The sequence below is a fragment of the Eptatretus burgeri genome, chromosome 7 (genome assembly GCF_056783735.1).
Source record: "Eptatretus burgeri isolate ZD-2024b chromosome 7, Ebu_testis_v1, whole genome shotgun sequence".
Lineage (NCBI taxonomy): Eukaryota > Metazoa > Chordata > Myxini > Myxiniformes > Myxinidae > Eptatretus > Eptatretus burgeri.
Window position 1 is genome coordinate 31740360 of NC_140967.1, and position 22199 is coordinate 31762558.

Consider the following 22199-nt stretch of genomic DNA (forward strand, 5'->3'; position numbering starts at 1 on the left):
GAAAAATCACTTTTTGTTTTCTTTCTTATGCGCAGAACATGAATATGCCGTACCCTGACAACAACCCTGCAGCACTTTGTAAGTGGAGCACTAACAGCTTTATACCAGTGGAAACATTGTTGATGTTGTGTAACTTTACCAGTACACCACAGAACACTGTCCTTTATTGAGAAAGGACATTACTGTGGCTTTCCTATTTATTATTTTAAGGATGAGAAACACCTGGGGCAGGGGGAGGGTGTGTTGGAGGTGGGGATGTGTGTGGTGGGGGGGCGGTGCATGTGCATAGTTAAGTTCCATTTGTATTCAGTCTTTTTTCACCATAATTATACATTTCCACACTCGTTTAGCTGATGACACTTTAGACGTGGCCATGTTATTATCCTTAATTATTATTACTTTTATTATTATTGTTATTAAAAATTTTTTTGCAATAATGCTAATATTATTATTGGCATTACCATCGGATGGAATTGGCATTAATTTTTGCTTCTGGTAGATGTACAAACCAGTGACTCATAGCTTATGGCCATTTGTCCGATTTGATAGATGACAGTCCAGTTTTCTGCGACTCTGTCTGCTGTCCTCGATTGATATGAAACCAGACACCTTTATCCTGCACTGTCATGGCCAAAATTATTGGCACCCTTGCACTTTTTTCAAATAATGCATAATTTCTTCCAGAAAATTGTTGAAATTAAAAAATCTTTTGGTATCCACAAATGCATTTCTTTGGTTTGCAGTGGAACAAAACAAAAAAAGCTGAAAAAAAATTACTAAATCTTAGTGAATTCCACACATAAATCCTAAAATGGCCCAGACAGTATTGTTACGGATCTGGAAACAATAAGCATTCAACATACAGATGTCCCAAAAGTCAGTTATGTCATTAAGTATGTGTGTAGTCAGATCCCTTTCCTTTTGTCTAGTCTAGTGGGAGAATCAAGGGCGTTCATTGCGATTTCTTTTTAGTTAGGTTATTAAATCTTTCCATCCAACGAACCCTCCAATAAGCCATCTAACAACCATCCTATCTGCATGACCCCTCAGCCCATCACAATCCACCACCAACCAGCTGCCTTCTCGCACCCTGATGTGCCAAGGCAAGATCTCGCGGCTCCGGTTTCTCGGCTTCCACAAACGTTGTAACTCTTTCACGCCAACTTTTGCAACATTGATACTGTTACTCGTCAAGTATGAACCCGCGTGGAAGAGTGGCTGGGGTTTCCCGGCAGGGGCCAAGACCCCACCCCGGAAAGGTATGCCGTGGGACCCTGTCCAATCAAAGGCGGACAGTGAGGTGTGTTCACAAAGGCCCCTCCCCGCTGAGGGAGGTCCATAAATTTCCGAGCACTCTCTGAGGCAAGTGGTCTTTTTGGGGTCTTGGAGAGTTTTTGGTGGATCTTTTTGGAAAGTTTTTGAGGGTTTTTGCTGTCAAGAAAGGGGTTTTTGCTGTTACGAAGGTCGTCGAGGCGGCGAACGTGTCTCTGCTGGCCCTCTACAAGGAAGAAAAGGGCGACCCCGACCCCCCCCTCCGTGGACCCCGCTATTCACCACCCGAGCTCCGCCACGAACCACGAGTCCCACACGTGCGACTGGGGACCAAACCAGCGACCATTGTCAGGTGCCGCAGCACGGAGTACCCCCTTTCTCTGATGGCCAGGTACCCAACCAAACTCTGACCCCCAGCTTGTCTTTCTCCTCAGCTGCGAGGGTCCAATAAAAAATTCTGGGTTTCTTTTCATTTGTGTGTGTGTCTGCGTGTGTGCCCGTCTTAAAGTAGAACTGAATAAGTGTTTTTCGATCATTGTAAATATTCCTTGCTTGCATATTCACGTTAAGTCTTGCTTTGTGTCTTCATTTACTGTAAATAAAACTTGTTGGAAATGTTCCCAGTCCGTTTCCGTCCCTTCTTGAATTGGTCCAGCATGGTTCAGATCTGAGTTTAGACGGGTTTTATCCCCGATAATCCGTTCATTCCAGCCGGCATGGCTTTGGCAGTTTCCGCTCGGCTGCACCCGAACCGGAGTTGGTAGTCGGTAGTTGGAACTCTACCGCAGTCGGTAGAGTCACCCGGTTCGAGCAAGATGTGCCGAGGGCGTGGTTTCCCCGGTAGTCGAAATCGCGTAGTTAATTAGGTAAATTGGTTATAGACAAATAGACCCTACGCTATGCGGTTGAAATATTGGTGACCATGGTCAGTTAAACGACCCGCCAGCTCGCGGAGTTATCCGAGCGACGGCCTACAATTCCGGGGAGTTTGGTGGGAGATGGCGCAAGCTTTCCCCACCGAGTGGTCGTTCTCGCCACCGACCCCCGGCCCGCAACAATATTATTGGCACCTTTTAGAAATTGATCGAAATAATTGGATTTCAAACAATTGATTCTCCTTTTCTTTGGAATTGTACTCACCTGTGGTGAGTTCCAGATGCCTGCAATATAAAAATCACTCATTAAACCAGTTTGAATAGAGAAAAGGAGTCATTCTGCTGTTTTGTTTGACTGTGTGTACCACAATGTGCATGGAGAAAAGAAAGAATACCAGAGAATTGTCTGAGGAGGTCAGACACAAGATTGTAGTCGAGCAAAGACAATCTCAAGGCTGCAAGCCCATGTCCAGAGACCTTCATGTTCCTTTGTCCACCGTACGCAATGTTATGAGGAAGTTTAAGGTCCATGGCACTGCAGCAAATCTCCCTGGACGTGGCCGGAAGAGAAAACTTCATTGAAGATTGCAGCAAAGGATTGTTCGAATGGTGGAGAAAGCACCTCGATCAACTGCCAAACATATTCAAGCTGATCATAAGACACAACGTACAACAGTTTCAACTCGCACCATCCATTGCCAACTCGATGAAAGGGGGTTCTGTGGTAGGAGACCGAAGAGGACCCCACTGTTGAGAGAGAGACATAAGAAAGCCTGACTGGAGTTTGCTAAAACACACCTGAAGAAGCCAAAATCCTTCTCGGACAATGTCCTGTGGACAGATGAGACCAACATAGAGCTTTTTGGTAAAGTACATCATCTCTATGTTTACTGAAAACAAAATGAAATCTTCAAGGAAAAGAACACCTTCCCGACAGTCAAACATGGAGGTGGGTCAGTGACGTTTTAAGGTTGTTGTGCTGCCTCTGGCACTGGGTGCCTTGAATGTGCACGGCATCATGAAATCAGGAGATTACCAAGGCATTTTGGAGCACAATGTTCAACCCAATGTCAGAAAGCTGGGTCTCCATCGAAGGTCATGGGTCTTGGAACAAGACAATGACCCCAAACACACTTCAAAAAGCACCCAGGAATGGTTCAAGACAAAACGCTGGACTGTTCTGAAGAGGCCAGCAATGAGTCCAGATGTAAATCCCATTGAACACCTGTGGGGAGATCTGAAAACAGCAGTTGGGAGAAGGCACCCTTCAAATCTGGGAGAACTGGAGCAGTTTGCACAAGAAGAGTGGGCTAAACTGCCAGTAGAGAGGTGGAGGAAGCTCATTCATGGTGACAGGAAGTGCTTGACTGCAGTTATTTTGTCGAAAGGCTGTGTTACCAAATATTTAGTGTCGGATGTGAATGATTTTGTCAATGCTATTTCTTTTTATTTTCTGATTTAAGAGGATAAATGAAGTTCTGAATCAAAACACAAAGGTTCTGTAATATTAACAGTGAAGTAGAAATAGTGGAGACAAAATGCTTTTGTCAATGTCAACTTAAATTTTTTGGATAAAATTGTGAGTTGTGTGAAAAAAATGCAAGGGTGCCAATATTTTTGGCCACGACTGTATTTTCCTCTTGTGCCACCCAACCTTTTTACCCATCATTTAATTTTTCATTGTCTTCATTGGTCAATATATTTGGCATTTAATGAATCTGACAGTTGTATTTGTCCTGCAAATGCCAACAAAGATCCTATTTGTCACGTTTTCTAATGACAACTTTACGTTACGGCTGTTGCTTGATGCTGTTAAACGTTTGTCTTGCCAAAAATGCTGAAGCAGGACATCCTTAAAATCAGAATGGTTTAGAGATAATCATCTCCGACATACAGTATTCTCAATACAATGCAGAAATGCTCACATAACGGATTTTTTTCAGCCACACAGCCACAGATCAGCGGTACAGCCACACCCTCAGCCAATGATGCTACCCTGCAGCCTTGATCTGCATACGAATGAAGAAGAAGACGGCGTTTGTCCAAGGCGGAAAACTCCCTGGGGGATGGTGGGGGAAATGAAGTCTTTACAACTTCAATCGTATGACCCTTAATCCTCCTGGCAAGTTTGATTGAGATTGGATAAGTAACGACAGAATGCATCTCAGTCAGACAGTCAGACAGACAGACAGACACCAAATTACATATTTTAGTATGACTCAAGCGTGCAGTATCTTACACCTGTCAAGTGGTCGCCTGCTGTGTCAAACATCATTGCCATAAAATGATGGATCTCATTTTTAAAATATAAATCTTCACATCAGTGTAGATGAATGAAAAAGGTTGATTTTTATAAATAGTTGAAGATTTGTTGAACACAACTAATCTTAAACTACATTTCCAACTACATGGGCACACCTGAGCTCCTGACCACATCCAAAGCTTTCATCTGCAGCCTGATCCCGCCTCTCACCTTTCTCGGCTTCACGCTGTGGAAACTAAGATTTTTAGGATCATTGGTATCTCCCGCGATGAACCTGAGTCTTTGGGTCTCTCGCTCTATCACCGCAAGCAGGTCGGTGGTCTTTCTGTCTTCTGCCGTCTCCTCTCCACCCTCTCCCCCCTGCTCTGTCTGTGATCTGTCCCCCCCTGATGTTTCCACAGGGCGCTCAAAGTCCGCCAGCAACCCCTTTCTGTTGAAACTACCTATATCCAGGATCACTGCTCATCTATACTCATTTGCTCCTCTTTATTTTTTCCCCCCCACCTCTGCAACAAACTTCACACTCTCTTCAATCCCACTCCTCCCTCCAGGTCTTCAAAACAGCTGTTCACTACCATCTCATATCTTCCCCTATCCAAAACCATGAATTTTTTTCTCAACGTGTTCATCCACCCCATACCCATCTCCTTCAAATTCTCTGCTTTCCTTCCTAAAAGTCCCTGTGGTGTCCATCTTATTTACCCTGTATACCCTGCCCCACCCCTCTCCCTTCCACAGGTCTAATGTCTCTGTTCCCTCCTGTTTTGTGCTTCCTTCTCCCAACCCTCTTGTCTCCTGCTCACTTTGTTATATGATCTGTAATTTAGCTCTTATACGAGCCTCGACATTGCTATAATTATGTATGAAATGTGTTGTTGTTTTTTTGTATACAGTCTCTTTCCTTGGGCATTTTATGCACTATATTTGCTGTGTTTTATTGACTATTTAATATGCACTAACCACATATTTATTTTGTGTACCTTCCATGTAGTCTTGATGCCACCGCCACCACCATACCCTGGGCCAACTTCGTCAATACCCCAGCCTTTACCGAGAACTGTGGTTCCAAAGAAACAGCCTCCTGAGAACCAGCTGGACTTTCCTGAGCTCCCGTCCGTGCCTGATAGCCTGCCAACAAGCGCAATCGGTAGCAATCGGGCAACAGCCGATGATGACGTTGTTGACTTTGATGACCTCACGCGGCGCTTTGAAGAACTCAAGAAGAAGAAATAGTAATAAAACTTGTGCAGAAAAAAAGAGTGTCTGTACTTAACAGACATCACTCCATTTCCCCCCCCCCCCCCCCCAATAGCTACACAAAGTAATCGAATTGCTGAAGAGTTTGTAGCTTTCAGGTTATATCTCTACTTCAGATATCTCTCACACTGAAATACAGGTCACACTTCTGCCCAAATGATATTTTATAATACAGGGAAATAATAAGTGCATATTATGCCAAGTCTGTTTTTTATTTTATTTTGTTATTGGCATTTATTTGTACACCTGGAGGTAGAAGCTGCTTTGTCTCTGAACAATAATCTTTCAGATATGCTGTACCACCAACGTAGAGGTAAGCTAAAACTTCGGTCCATTTTAAACATTGACCATAGTTTCATTAGTTATCAGTAGATCAAAAGTTCAAGAGACACTTCAACCAAATCGCAACACTTTTGCACCATTTCATTTTATTGCTGCCACATCTACACATGCAAGAATTGTTGTGCATTTGTGATTGGGAAGGTGTTATATAAGGCTTGGTGGATACATTTAATGTATATGCTGTAATCAAGACAATAAAATTGTTTTCCAACCATTTTATCTTTTATGTTATAACATCTGTTTGAAACACGTGCATGTGAGAGGACCAAAAATTTCAATTTGTCACACCCGTTGGTCGCTTGATCCCAAAAAAACTGCAGATCTTCCACACCAGCATGTCTACAATCTCCTCGTCATCAGAGGGCTGGTAGGGAAGAAGCATCACACAATCCACATTGAAGATTTGCATTGTTGTTTAGTGGCATGCTCCTTGAATACATGTCCATATTACCAGGAAATGTTTGTTACCTTGTGGTTTTCCTGCTCTTCTGCAAAGGCCACCAGGATGACTGAGATGAACAGGTTGAGGATAGTAAATGTCATGAAGATGATGCAAGAACCAATCATGAGTGGACCAAGCACAGGGCTTGCATTGAAGACCTAGAGAAGGACAGGTGTTATAAAAGGCAATATTATTACTGACGGCAATGATAATATTACAATATTATCCCAATAAAAGGCAATATTAAGCCTGGTGTTGGCTAAGTGGTTTGGGTGGCTGGCTTCGGATCTTAAGGTCCTGAGTTCAAGCCCCGTCGGCCATTGAATTAAAACCAGGTGGGGTTGACAGCCTGTCATCTTTCCAAGGCCAGTGAAATGAGTACCAATGTACTGGTAGGGGGGCACACCATCAGGAGCACAGCTGCGCTTGCAAGAAATGATAGCTACCCCAGCAGCCAAGCTGCCAAATGCAAGAACAGAACTGATAAGAAAATACCACCTGTTGCTTCACTGAAGGGAATACTAAAAGGGGGGGGGGGGAAGGGGGAGAAAGAGGAGAAGGGAAGAGTGATGGGGAGCAAGGAGTAGTGGGGGAACGGAAGGCAGTATCCCAGGCCTAAAGTGTTTTCAATCATCGATTGCGAAAGCCAACTTGTTGCTGTTTCAGACTCTGGTTTCTTTGAATCCACATTCTCAACGTCACTAAGAAGTACTCTCGGTAGTGTTTGGTTTTCAAATGTTTTAGCATATTGGACGTATTACAGTGATGAGCAATGTCTATTGAACAAATTTTGCATGCAACTTTCAGACTGTCTTCTTTAACCTTCCCTAAATTGTTCCAAACTGCACTTCTGGACCTTTTGAATGACATTTTGTCAAAAGTTTATCAGTTGATGTATTGCCTTCCCATTCGTCAGAAAAGCAATCGGCACGCTTTACCGACCAACTCTAAATGCCTTGCTATTCATTGAAAAGGAATACACCCGAAGGGTGTGTTTAGTTTGCAAATGACTTGCTTTTGCTACTATATTGCAAACCGGATGCCATGTTCAGTTTGAATGAATACATTACCAGGCCATGTGTAACCGGAACATGCTCAAAAGGGATGAAAAAAATTTCCCCGAAAAAAAAGAACAAAAAAAACACTTCTTTATATGAAGTAGGAATAACTCAGAATCGACATCAAGTCCGGTACACCACTCAATTCCTTTCAATTCCATGGTTAGGATCGTGTAGTTTGGAATCTCTTCTGCCCACCATTATTAAGCATTCAAGCAAGCACTCTAATGAAATGGTTGATCTGGAATGGCTGGCTGGGTCATAAATAAACACTGTCCAGAGATGTCTGGAGTATCAAACAATCGTCAAATTGGGCAAATTAACAATTTTTTTTTCACAGTCGGAACTGCTGCTAAGTTCAATTCCGCTGTCTAAATTTTAAAATTTGGCTCAGGTTTAGACATTTTAGAGCTTATCACATGTGCGGAAATGAAACCAAGTCATGCACACTGGCGTCTCTAGGCATTTTATAAGCATTGCAATGCGTCCTGCAATTTGTAGGTATGAAGATCAGGCATTCAATGATTTGAGTGAGGAAAGAAAAAAAAATTTTTTGAATGATTTATTGTTAAGAAACCATTGTGGCCTGTTCCAAGTCGAAGCATTGTTGAGTAGGCCAAAAAATGGCAAATTAAGACTCCAGCGAGGGAGAGTGGGCTGACCCAAAGGTTGACCAAGGATGATGCCTTGATAAAGGATAATTTAATAAGGCTGTTAATTATCTTCAAAAGGGGTGTTTCAATTAACACAAACACCCAATTTTCATTCATGCACTCCCTTGGAGTTCCCAAAGCATGCATGCAAAGTTTCAGGCTGTAAGGTTTCATGCTTTTGGAGTTATGGAAGACACAAACAAAAACTGACATTTATTTGTATAAAATACAGTCGTTGGACAAAAATATTGGCACCCTTGCACTTTTTTCAAATAACTCGATTTTCTCTAAAAAAAATAAGTTGAAATTGACAAAAGTATTTTGTCTCCACAATTCTTTATTTCACTGTTAATATTACAGAACCTTTGTTTTTGATTCAGAACTTAATATATACTTTTAAATCAGAAAATAAAAAGAAATGGCATTGACAAAATTATTGACATCCTCGACTTAATATTTGGTAGCACAACCTTTTTCGACAAAATAACTGCAGTCAAGCACTTCCGATAACCATGAAAGAGCTTCCTGCACCTCTCTACTGGCAGTTTGGCCAACTCTTCTTGTGCGAACTGCTCCAGCTCTCCCAGATTTGAAGGGTGCCTTCTCCCAACTGCTGTTTTCAGATCTCTGGAACATCAAGATCTCTGGAGATGGACGTGTAGCCTTGAGAGTGTCCATGCTAGGCTCTAATCTTGTATCTGACCTCCTCAGACAATTCACTGGTTTTCTTTCTTGTCTCCATGCTCATTGCGGTCCACACAGTGACACAAAACAGCAGAATGACTCCTTTTCTCGATTCAAACTGGTTGAATGAGTGATTTTTATTTTGCAGGCACCTGCAACTCACCACAGGTGAGCTCAATTCCAAAGTAACGGAGAACCACCTGCTTGAAATCTAATTATTTTTCACAACTTCTAAAAGGTGACAATAATATTTTCCGGACCATTTTAGGATTCCTGTGTGGAATAAGCTGAGGTTTAGTAATCTTTTTCAGCTTTTTTTGTTTTGTTTCACTGCATGTTCAAGAAATACATATGTGGAAACCAAAAGATTTTTAAATTTCAACAATTTTCTGGAAGAAATGGTGCATTACTTGAAAAAGGTGCAAGGGTGCCAATATTTTTGGCCATGACCGTAACTGCATTAGGGTTTTTTTCTTTAAGAGTGGAAAAATAGCAAGGTTAAAGTGACATTGGGGTATCAGGTAAACAATTGGGCATAACCAGCAAGGGGATATAAATGTACATGACAGGAAGAGAGAGGGAAGGGCGTGGTGGGGGTGGGGAACACTGAAATAAGCAAGTAATTGGGTTGGGTTAGTCAGGGTTAATGTAGTTGATAATGATAATGGGTCAGGACCGGGGATAACCTGAGGTGGTGTTGCACGGTCTACTTGAATTCCTTGAGGGAAGAGTGAGACGAGTCTTTGGAAGGCAGTTCCAGAGATGGGAGAAGCAAGGAATAAAATAGTGCATTTTCGAAATTTTTATTCCACTTCTCTTTCTGTTTATATTTCTATCACATCACTTATTTATTGCATTCTTGTGAGGTTTTGTGTTGCATGATGTATCACTTGGCATCCAACAGTGTTGCCAGCAGCGGTCAGAGCCATTGTCCCGAGGTTACGGATGGAGGTTGCTGATTTCCCTTACCCACATTGTTCCATTTCATGAGGAGCTGCTCATCTTGGAGACCTAATTCAGATATGGGTATAGGCCCAGGGCAAGAATAAACCTTCACACTCGGATTTTCATTGGGTGGTGATCGAATCCCGAACATTTCCACAAATGAAATGCTATTCGGAGACAATCGACAAGCTCAATTCATAACCTTGGGACAAGGATTGGCTCTGATGGCTGCTGTATTAGAAAACTGGTGATGCGATAAAAATATAGATATATTGATCAAAAGAAAAGTATAATTAGAAATCTAAATTGAGCAATGGGGGCAACGGGACACACAATCCCAAGAGTATGCAATGGGCAAATAACATGTTTTTTTATTTATTTATTGGGTTATAATAACCTGTTCGTACCATTCATTGAGATTTCCACACATTGCACAAGAGGCTGCCAACCCAACTGAAATTTTTTTGAATGCCATGATTGTAGAATGTCACTGCTTGGATGAAATAAGTGAAGCGATAAATAATTATGACAAGCCGGTCGGCGGCGATGGGTCACTGAGCATGGAAACGATAAGATATAGAGCAAAATGGATGTCATATAGCGGATAGGGAATCATCTTAAGATTATGCATGTCAAATCTCATCCAGTTCCATCTACTGATAACTACTCGGTATCCATTTGCATGAAAAGTACCGAAAATGCGGTTTGAAATCGGAAACCCCCAAAGTTCGAGGGGGTGCTGTGGGTGAACAAAGATCTAAATCGAAAATCTGGCTCGATCGTTTGTGCACAATGTATTCCAGACGATTAGTGTGAATTTTCATGACCATCCGACCTTAACCTGAGGAGGAGTAGCATTTAACGCGAAGGCACCTCCAGCTCTCGCATATTATCGATTTTTGCACTAATTGACCTTTGACCCCTGACCTAAGCGAAATCGGTCAATATGTCCTGAGGCAAAGTTGTAGTACTCATTGAGTACCATGAACCTGCAAAGTGTCATTCGTATTGATGCACTCACCTGGTCACGAGGGGGCCTTCAATTTTCGCCAATTTTCGCGCATACCCTAATTGTAGGGGGCGCTGCGGGTAAACTATCCCATATATCACAAAAACCGGAATATATTTGATAGAGCATCACCTGTAGATCATTCTTGCCAAATTTCATAACCCTACGTGGGATAACGGCTTTCGGAATTGATTTCACGTGAACGGTACCGATTTTGAAGGTTTTTCGGTTGTTGCTTGGGAACCAAAGCGTCCCTAGCAACCATCACAATTTCCAAAGCACTAGGTCATAAGATGTACCTACTACCCGAGTTTGGTCAAAATCCGCCAACGTTTACTACCAATTATGCTGATGACAAACGAACAAACATCCAAACAAACAGATAGAATTACTGATAATTATAATAAGGGTCACCTATTTCGGCGACCCAACAGTCAGGATTATACTCCCAATTATCCAGAATGATTATATTCACATAGTATGAAAAATTATTCTTGCTTGTGAAGGATATTTATATAATGAAGAACTAATCCTCGTGGTGAAGCCTTTTTGCTCTGATGAAGAGATAACCCCCAAAACATCAGCTGCTTCCCATGGTGCTTAGCCCACCCCAAGGATTTCATTCATTGTTCGTACTCAAAACAGATTGAAGACACAAATTTGCAACAATTAAATATAATCGTGTCCTCGCCAACATCGTTATGTAATGCATTTATACACAGTATTGTCCTAGTTTTTTTTTTATTTATTCCAGCCAATGCAAGATTATTTCACTAGTCATAGACATCTACATCCACAACCATCCTTGACCATGTTGTAGAACGTCGGCCGAGGCCCTCACTTTTTCACCTTCATTCGTTTTTCAATTCATTATCATTTTCTCCACAACCACTTGAGTGATTGACACCAAACTTTTAACACAGGAGTACCGACCCATGGATGACTTTAAAACAAAGTTTCATGATGATTGGATGGAAAAAAGTGTTCCAAAAAGTCTGTTTTCAGTAGGCATGGGTTGCAGTGTTTCATGTGTCTGTACTAATAAAAGGCAATGTGTGTGTGTGTGTGTGTGTGTGTGTGTGTGTGTGTGTGTGTGTGTGTGTGTGTGTGTGTGTGTGTGTGTGTGTGTGTGTGTGTGTGTGTGTGTGTGTGTGTGTGTGTGTGTGTCAATGTGTCTCCTCCATAACTCCAAAACTATAAAACCGAGCAGCCTGAAACTTTGCATGCATACTAAGAAAACTCCAAGGAAGTGCAAGAGTGAAAATTTGGTGTTTAGGTTCAATTTATGTTTTGTGGAAACGTAATAAAGGAGCTCGAAATTAAGAGTTGTGAAAAGTACCTCTTCGTAATTGAAGATACCAAGTTGGAGGCTGAACATTGTCTGCAAAGAGTCCCAGATGGTCTTGTATCTCTCCAGCGTTGCACCCAACATCAAGTGGCACTGCATTCAAACAGACATTCGCTGCTTTAAGAATTGTGATTACAAACCAATTATGCAATGAAATGCCTCAAACTATTTTAATACCTGGGAAAGCTAAGATTTGGTGGGAAAGCTAAGAAGTGGCTTTATTTATTTATTTAGTTAGTTAAATTTTATATATATATATATATATATATATATATATATATATATATATATATATATATATATATATATATATATATATATATATATATATATATATATATATACATATATATTGTCCCTGTGTTGTAAGAGGCGACCAGGGTTGCGTCAGGAAGGGCATCCGGCGTAAAACATGTGCCAAATCACTATGCGGATCATACGGATGATCCGCTGTGGCGACCCCTAACAGGAGCAGCCGAAAGAAGAAGAAGAAGATATATATATATATATATGTATATATATATATATATATATATATATATATATATATATATACATATATATATACATATACATATACATATACATATATTGTTATGGATTTCAGAATCGGATCCAACAAATGCATACAAACATTTAGGTCCTCAGACAATTATTATTTCCCTAAATGCATGTCCAGGATTGACCCATCCCCATGTCTGGTGGGATTCTAACTTTGATGCGTTGAGAAGGGTGAAGAATAGATTCCCTTTCTTATGGGATGGCCCTTTTCTCTTTACGACAGACACATTCATGCACGTGAGATCGCCCTTAGCCCAAAGGAGGCTCGACACCCACCTCTTTCACCGACGTTGACACCCACCTTTTTCCCTCGACATTTGATACCCCGTTTAGCAGCTCTCTGGATGTGAGCCGGCTCTTTTTCGTATCAGGCTGAACATTGAGGTGATAATTGTTGTTGACGTTTTATGAGCGCTTCACGTTTTCGCTCAGAAATTCTGGCAAATGGCTGCTTTCTGCCATTCGTCCAGCACCACAAACATGGCATCGTAGGCCAGAAATGATCGCGTGACGGGCGGTTTGTCACGTGCAACGATTCGCCAATAAGTAAGGTGGATTTGTCTGAAGTCTGCTTGACGCTCTGCCCAAACTGGCCGCCTATAAAAAGGACGGGAGGGCCGTTGTTTTCGGTCAGTTGGCGACAGTCAGTTGTCGATAACTGGTTGCGGTTCTGACAGCTCTGAGAGTTTTGCGACAGTTTGTGTCAGTTGGTGACAGCTGGGCGACGGCTATTTTCAGCTCGTCAGTTCCAGTCAGATGGTTGGTGAGCTGGCGACAGTTGAGTTTGTGACAGTTGGTGATGGCCTTGCAGCCTTACAGTTTCTTACAGCTCTGAACAGCTGTCCGTTGGTTGTGGCTCCTGGTGGCTCCTGGTGGCTCCTGACAGTGGGTGAGGCTCAGACCATTAATGCTGGTTCTGCTCGAGACCTGCTCTTGGCGTACCTGATACTTGGCGTCCCTGCTTCCTGGGGGTGATGACGTGATGTCGATTGGTGTTCAAGCCTGTTTGCGAGTGGGTGCACAGCAAGGCTGGGCGCTGGCAACGGCCCAAGGCACGTCCACGCATTACAGGTCGTTTTATTTGACGTACAACGACTTCTATTTGGTGAGCAAGACCGGATTTCTCCCCCCCCCGCCCCGGAACGATCTGCTGGGTACCCTTGTCTCATGTTTAATCGTGTAGTAAGGCATAGCGATAAGAATCTGCTCTTTGTCTGTTTTTCCATCAATTCCTGATTAATTGGTTATTTGTTTGCGATTATTTTGATTGATTTGAATTTACTTATTTTCACCACAAGGAAATAAAAAGTTCTTTTTATTTTTATTTTTCCTTATTAATAAATTCCTTGTTGACATTTCAACCTGTCTGTGCTTGTCCTTTCCTTTCATTGATCCGGCATTGTCTGAACCTAGATAGACTGGGAGGCAATTACCAAACTAATTGACCTGTCATAGTCGGCACGCACCAGCGGTTAAATGCTCGGCCGCCATAATTAAGATCTAATCAAGATAAGATTGGTGCTTTGCCGAGGGCACGCTCCCCATTCAGGAAGCCACGTGACCTCTAGTTAAACGGCAAAATTAGAGAGTGGACACGAACTCGTGGTTAACTGATTGGCGTTCGCGGTTCTAAAGCAACCCACTGTATCACAAAGTCAAATGTGAGCGGTTGCCCCAGGTCCGGCTCTTCCGAGATGAAACGGGGATTAACCCCCTCATAATACACTCGGTACTCATGGCCGTAACAATATTATTAGCAGATAACCCGGTTCCACCAGTCTGTTGGAAGGAAATTAATTCCCAATGGAGTGTGGAATATTTTGGGAGTTTGCCAGGAATGTCCCTTGATAGCATAATGGCAGGGACCGATGGACATTCCATGTAACGTAAAATGTGACTTCAGATTCTCAACCCCTTTCTTCTTGAAGTTATAAAATCACCCCTCCTCACCCCAAGTCCTCAAACACCCTTTCCCAGCTCTCTGTCCTCTATTTGCCCCCCCCCACCCCAACTCTCTGTCCACTCTTCCCCCTTTCTTCTTCAAGTCCTCAACCCCCTCACCTCAGGTCTGCAGCTCCCCTTTTCTCGTCATAAAACCCCTTCCAAACCAAGTCCTCAACCCACCCACGCCCAATGCTTCAATCCCCCTTTCGCAACTCTGTTCCTTGTCTGTCCTACCCCCTCCAACTCTCTGTTGTCTAAGAGGGATGCTGAAGAAGGCTACTGATTCGCCATAAGCGATGACACCAGTCCGACAGCTAAGGCAAAGGGGGGGGGGGAGGAGTGTACCATTGGGATTCTCATGTGTGTACGATTCGTGAATGTCTTTACAGCTGTGGATGAACTCTGGGAAGGGTTTGAAACAGAAAAGGGCTTACCTTGGAAAGACTTTCATGGTTGTTTTATGCAACTTCTTCGGCTAGAAGAGCATGGGAGGAGTCGATTTATTTATATAATCCTTGCCATCGGGGCTGAATTGATTAGATGAGAGCTAATTGGTTATTCCCTCCATTAACATGTGAGTGAGTCTTTGTGTTTCAGTTATATGTTGATGGCTTTTGGACATTTGCATGTGCTCCAGCACATGCTTGGGCGCCTCATTGATATGTGTTTCTTTCTGTGCTGTCACTGATGATTCACCAATAAACGATGAAACTGGTCCGGCAGCTGAGGGGAGTGTGTAGCATTGGGATTCTCATGTGTGTACGATTTGTGATTGTCTTTCCAGTTGTGGAGGAACTCTGGGAAGGGTTTGAAACAGCAAAGGGCTTATCTTGGGTAGCCTTTCCTGGTTGCTTTATGCATCTTCTTTGGCTGGAAGGGCATGGGAGGAGTTGATCTATTTATATAATGCAAGCCACCCAGGTTAATTGATTATGTGAGACCAAATTGGTTATTCCCTCCATTTACAGGTGAAAGATGTGAGTGAGTTTTTGTGTTTCATAGATATCTATATCTATCAATGTCAGTGTGTCTCCTCAATAACTCCAAAACCATAAAACCGAGTAGCCAGAAACTTTGCATGCATACCAAGAAAATTCCATGGAAGTGCAATAGTGGAAATTGGATGTTTGGGTTCATTAAAACACGCATTTTGAAGATAATTAACGGCCTTATTTAATTATATCCTTCATCAGGCGATCCTCACTGTCTGGGGTCTGAAGGTGTTTCCTGGGTAACCTCGCTGGGGTCTGAAGCTGCCACGTCTTTTGGCCTGCTCAACCATGCCTTAATTTGGAACAGGCCGCAACGATTTCTTCACGATAACGTTTTTTTCCCCACTTTCCTCACTCATATTATCGAATGCCTATTCATCGTAGCTATGAATGACTGGGTTCATCGCTTTTGTAAATACTAAGGTTTTCAAATTATGAGCTTGGAGTGATTTCATGCATTATATGATACAATTTTCTACAATCTACTCTCATGGACAAATTAAAGTACATCATCGAAATATTATTTAGGTATTGAGGATCGGATATCGTCCAGACTACATAAGTGTCGAAATGTGGGATGAAATCTGATAATTTAAAGAAACAAAGAGTCTTATAACTAAGCCGATTATACCGTTTTACTTTAAGCAAGCAAGGCTCTCCTTCTCCATGGATACACAAGAATATGTGAAATTTCCAAAGCATTACACTTATCTTTTTTCCACTGTTTGGAGAATTATATTGCGTGAACAAAAAATTGAGGAACGTGCCAAAATTAACCAGCTTCATTGAGCAATATGATTTAGTGCCTTCACTGCTCGACCTCGCGCACTGTCCCCCAGAGGGACTGCCTATCCAGAGCGTCTGCCAGATCTATCTATATTTTCGGAGGTTTTCCGATGCGCTCTGCAGGGAATTAAAGCAAATCTGGTAAAAAAAACAAACAAACAAGAAAAAACGGACGTTAAAAAAAAGAGTTACATTGCTTGCGCGGACCCCGAACCGACGTACCACGTGACGAACGCACAGACGAGCAGGCAAGATGGCCGATTATCTGCAATGCTTATTTCATGGGCGATTGAACTTTGCGATGTCGCCAGGGTTGTTCTGCATTAAGCTGCAACTCTTTTGTGGATAAAGTCATTATTTGAATGAATTCATTTTATTTAATTAGCTGCTGCATGCGCGGTGAAGACCGGCTTTAAAGTTAAAGGAATCCTGTATGATATTCAGCGACAGCCTGGCCAACCGTTCCTTATCAACCATGACATTGGAGTGCTTGCATGAGTGCTTAAGGCACTTGCTGAACACCTTGCATTCAATAGCGGTTCCACGCTATGTCCTTCTGAGCGAATCGTTCACTCACTGCAGTTGCTTTTGCCCACCACGTCATTCTGAGTGAGTGGTTCGTGCTCCGTCACCCTGAGCGAGTGGTTCGTACTCCATCACCCTGAGTGAGTGGTTCATGCTCCGTCACGCTGAGTGAGTGGTTCATGCTCCGTCACGCTGAGTGAGTGGTTCGTGCTCCGTCACCCTGAGCGAGTGGTTCGTACTCCATCACCCTGAGTGAGTGGTTCATGCTCCGTCATGCTGAGTGAGTGGTTCATGCTCCGTCACGCTGAGTGAGTGGTTCATGCTCCGTCACGCTGAGTGAGTGGTTCATGCTCCGTCACCCTGAGCGAGTGGTTCGTGCTCCGTCACGCTGAGTGAGTGGTTCATGCTACGTCACGCTGAGGGAGTGGTTCATGCTCCGTCACCCTGAGCGAGTGGTTCGTGCTCCATCACCCTGAGTGAGTGGTTCATGCTACGTCACGCTGAGGGAGTGGTTCATGCTCCGTCACCCTGAGCGAGTGGTTCGTGCTCCATCACCCTGAGTGAGTGGTTCATGCTACGTGATGCTGAGTGAGTGGTTCGTGCTCCATCACGCTGAGGGAGTGGTTCATGCTCCGTCACCCTGAGCGAGTGGTTCGTGCTCCATCACGCTGAGTGAGTGGTTCATGCTACGTCACGCTGAGGGAGTGGTTCATGCTCCGTCACCCTGAGCGAGTGGTTCGTGCTCCATCACCCTGAGTGAGTGGTTCATGCTACGTCATGCTGAGCGACTGGTTTGTGTTCCATCACCCTGAGTGAGTGGTTCATGCTCCGTCACCCTGAGTGAGTTCTTGTGAAATAACACCCGATTTCTGAGCTGTTTGCCATATTAACGTGTTTTCTAAATTACCGAGCCAGTTTTTTTTCCTCCCATCACACGCAGCTATTTATAAAGAATAATGTTTGCGAACATAAACCTGAAACGTCTATTTAAATGCAGCATTATTTTTTGGTGAAAGCTACTCATGGTTTTTGGGTTATTGCCAATATGAGCCGTGTGTGTGTTGTTCATGAAGCATATACTGTATCTATCTATCTATCTATCTATCTATCTATCTATCTATCTATCTATCTATCTTCCTCCCTTCCTCCCTTCCTCCCTTCCTCCCTTCCTCCCTTCCTCCCTTCCTCCCTTCCTCCCCCTCTCCCCCTCTCCCCCTCTCCCCTCTCCCCTCTCCCCTCACCCCTCTCTCCCTCCTCTCCCCTCTCTCCCTCCTCTCCCCCTCTCCCCCCTCTCCCCTCTCTCTCCCTCTCTCTCCCTCTCTCTCCCTCTCTCTTCCTCTCTCTCCCTCTCTCTCCCTCTCTCTCGCTCTCCCTCCCTCTCTCTCCCAGAACGTTGTTTGTACTGTCATGGCCGCTCCTTGCTTCGTGTCGTGAGTACTCCTCCTCTGCTGTGCTGTTTCCACTTTCCCCATTTTTCGTTTTGAGCGAGAGAGAGCGAGAGAGAGAGCGAGACAGAACCCACGGTCTCGTGTGGAGAAAATCGTAGGCCGAAGGCCTGTCATGGCCGCCGGGGGAGGTTTTCTCGTTCACTGCTGAAATGAGAGCGAGAGATGAACCTTCAGAGTTTAGGCTTTATTCCATTTGATTGGAGCCGCTTCTGTGGACACACCAGGAAATACAGGTTCAGCTAGGAGTACATAAGCAGAAACGTATACATGTGCAGTTAACCATTGCAGACTAATCCGCGTAAGCACGGAGTTCGATATAATCTCCATTCTCACCAGTCAATGAGCACCTTCAGTTAACGAGCATCAAGTGGACAGCCGATGTCAATAGCAATGCCCCGGGGACAATCACTCGTGCCGCAGAGAGACATCCCCTTATACGCGAGACGCACAACATGTGATCCCGCGTCATGTCCCTTGATTCACGTTAATTCACCACATTCTCCTCACCTTTAAAATGTAACTAGGGGCCCATCTTACACACCATGATTGCTTTAGCTCTATAGGAGTATACATTTCAAGCAACGCGGACTAATAGATCTACAGGAGCATACATGCCAAGCAGTGATTATTTTGAGTTGTAGGAGCATGGAAATGAGCATCGATATATGATATAATGGGCATATAGGAGCATGAGCAGCGAGAATGCCGATAATCCCCTTTACAGATTGAGTCGTCGAGGGGCCTTATTCGTCGACCTCTCCCGGCAGTAAACGGCAGTTTCACTTGAGGGAGACTCCCGATCCTCTTGGTGAGCCTCGACTTGTGCCGGGGATGACTCCTCGATCGCCCTCGGGGGGAACACGGCAGCCCCGTCGCCTGGCGGAGTTCCTGGGGGGGAAATGTCAGAAGGAGGAGAGCCAGGAGGTGGTGTACCGGCGGGAGGAGTACCGGCGGGAGCCAGATGGCGAACCGACACAGTGGTCTCGCTGCCATCCGGGAGCCTGACATGAGCATACTCTGGATTAGTGTCAATGAGTTCGACCCCCTCCACCAGCGGTTCATACTTGCTTTGTCGTACCGGGCGTTTCATGAACACTGTACCGGGGTGGGTCAGCCAGTTGGGCACCGTTTGACTGTCAACATAACGTCGTTGGTGAGTAAACATACGTTCGTGAGGAGTGGCATTTGTGGACGTGCAGAGCAAAGAGCGTATGGAATTCATTGCGTCAGGAAGAGCAACCTCCCATCGCTCGGGGCCCAGTCCTCTCGATTTCAGCGCCAGAGTTATGGCTTTCCAAATAACTCCATTATACCTTTCCACCTGCCCGTTCCCCTGTGGGTTGTAACCCGTCGTTCGACTAGTTGCTATGCCGTGCTCTAATAGGAATTGTTTTAGCCCGGCCGACATGAAATACGGCTCCTCTGTCTGAATGTATGTACGAAGGTCTCCCAAACATAGCGAAGACGTCAGACAGACATTTTACGACAGTGCCCGAGGTCATATCCGAGCACGGAAACGCGAAAGGGAACCTTGAATATTCATCAACAACGGTGAATATGTATCTGTTGTCTGTCTCGGTGGGCAGGGGCCCTTTGAAGTCGATGTTTAGTCTCTCGAAGGGGGAAGTAGCCTTGATCAGTCTGCCAGATGCCGCGCCAAAGAATCTGGGTTTTAGTTCAGCACAAACAGGGCATGAAGCATTCATTTGTTTAATATCTTCAACAGAATAGGGAAGATTTTGTCTGCGTACGAAATGTGCCATCCTGGTTACCCTGGGTGGCACAGAGACACATGGAGGTCTTGCAAAGCCTGACTGATTGTTGCCGAACTGTAGACCCGGGAGAAGGTATCTGCAGCAGGGTTTTCCTTCCCGGGCCGGTAAACAATGTCGTACCTGTAGCAGGCTAGGTCTATCCGCCATCTCATAATTTTTTCATTCTTAATTTTCCCGTTATTTTTCCCATCAAACATGAAAGCCACGGATCGTTGGTCCGTAACGAGCGTGAAGTGGTTTCCCAGTAAATAATGTCTCCATTTACGCAGCGCTTCGACGATGGCGTACGCCTCCTTCTCTATTGCCGAGTGTCTCTGCTCGCTTCTAGAGAGAGTTCTCGAGAAGAAAGCGACCGGCCGCCCAGACTGATTAAGTGTTGCAGCTATGGCGTGATTTGAAGCGTCGGTTTCCACCACGAAGGGCACCGAGCTGTCGATCGATAAAACCACGGACTTACTGATATCATCCTTGAGATCGTGGAAAGCTTTCACGACAGCGGCATCTGGTGGAAAGTTTTTGCAATGCACTAGGGGATATATTTTCTCGGAGTATTGCGAAATCCATCTTGCATAGTAGTAGCGAACATCCCGATCACCCGGCGCATTGTCTGCAAGTCCTGAGGTGGTGGAAGCTCACGGAGCGGGCGCAATCGCTCAGGATCAGGCTTAATTGTGCCGTTGGCTATCGTGTAGCCGAGAAGGTCAATTGACCTTGCCGAGAATACGCATTTCTCGTAGTTGAGAGTCAGATTATATTTTCCAGCAATGCTCAAGAATCTGTCCAGATTCCTATCATGTTCCCTCTGATCCCTACCGCACACTGTGACATTATCCACGTAAACAAAAGTGTCTTCGAGGTTTTCATCTGAGATGATGTCGTCCATAACCCGTTGGAAGCAAGCTACTCCATTCGTGACACCGAATGGTATCCTTCTGAACTGGTAGGCGCCGCCCTGCCTGGAATGCAGTGTACGGTTTGTCTTCCTCTCGGATGGGAATTTGATGATAGGCGCTTCGCAAGTCGATGGTACTGAATACCTTATAATTGGCCACGCGTTCGACCATCTCATCTATGCGCGGCAGGGGGTAGGCGTCGAGTTGGGTGAAGCGATTGACCGTTTGGGAATAATCGACAACCATCCGTCTCTTATGGTTCTGACTGCTGGTCACTAACACCTGTGCGCGCCATGGCGAATCGCTCGGTTCTATAATTCCCTCCTCCAGTAATCGCTTGGTTTCTGAAGTGATGAAATTCATGTCAGCAGTGGTATATCGCCGCGATTTGATCGCTATCGGTTTGCAGACCGGCGACAAGTTAGCGAACAGCTGGGGGACGTCACCTCCGCGGTGGTCAGCGCATTTAAAATTAGACGAGGCTTGCTTCCTCCAAAGGGTATTTCGATGCTCGTGTGCTGCTTGAGGACATTATGACCCAGAATTACGTCTGCGCACAAATCACGAAGCACCAGCACCTTTACATCCCGATGCGTGTACCCTTTTACGTCCAATTCAACATTGCAGTACCCTCGTACGCGGGATTGTAGTGAGGTGGCGGCCATGCATACCGTATTGTCAGTCGGGTGGATTACCCATTTCCTGCCCTTCACTAGCGAGCTGTTGACGAACCTTCCAGAGCTACCGGTATCAATCAGTGCCTCAGCCATATGCCCGTTAATTCGCACGTTGATGATAGCCTTGGATAGATTCCCCGGAGAGGCTGCAGTCAATTTATTTTGCGAGTAGAGAGCCGCAGAAGTGGGTTTATTCCTCCTTAGAGTAGATTTACATACCCTGGCATAATGCCCTTTCTTGTCGCAATTCATGCATGTGGCATCTCTGGCTGGACATTTTTGACGAGGATGCCTTTTGTACCCACAAAAGAAGCATTTACCGACCGGAGCAGTTGCTGAGGAGTTTGACGAGGTCTGGGTATCCGGCTCCTCGGGTGTTTCTCCATCCCTCATGTCTGGCTGAGTCTGTGCCAGTGGGGTTCCTTGGGTTCCCATCGTAGCAGCGTTCAT

General features: G+C 44.5%; 2 protein-coding genes across 5 annotated transcripts in view; one reads left to right on the forward strand and one right to left on the reverse strand.

The window, feature by feature from the left end:
- IST1 (IST1 factor associated with ESCRT-III) overlaps positions 1-6223 on the forward strand; it is a 49900-nt gene extending 43677 nt beyond the window's left edge. For all 3 annotated transcript variants that reach the window (XM_085887948.1, XM_085887950.1, XM_085887949.1), the window contains 2 exons: positions 36-78; positions 5402-6223. In XM_085887948.1, coding sequence (XP_085744074.1) covers positions 36-78; positions 5402-5643 — 285 coding nt within the window. In that variant the 3' untranslated portion in view covers positions 5644-6223. The remainder of the gene's footprint in view (positions 1-35; positions 79-5401) is intronic.
- PKD1L3 (polycystin 1 like 3, transient receptor potential channel interacting) overlaps positions 6140-22199 on the reverse strand; it is a 232144-nt gene continuing 216084 nt past the window's right edge. For both annotated transcript variants that reach the window (XM_085887936.1, XM_085887934.1), the window contains exons 42-44: positions 12140-12241; positions 6478-6609; positions 6140-6373 (exon numbers count right to left, since the gene is read on the reverse strand). In XM_085887936.1, the coding sequence (XP_085744062.1) occupies positions 6284-6373; positions 6478-6609; positions 12140-12241 (324 nt within the window). In that variant the 3' untranslated portion in view covers positions 6140-6283. The remainder of the gene's footprint in view (positions 6374-6477; positions 6610-12139; positions 12242-22199) is intronic.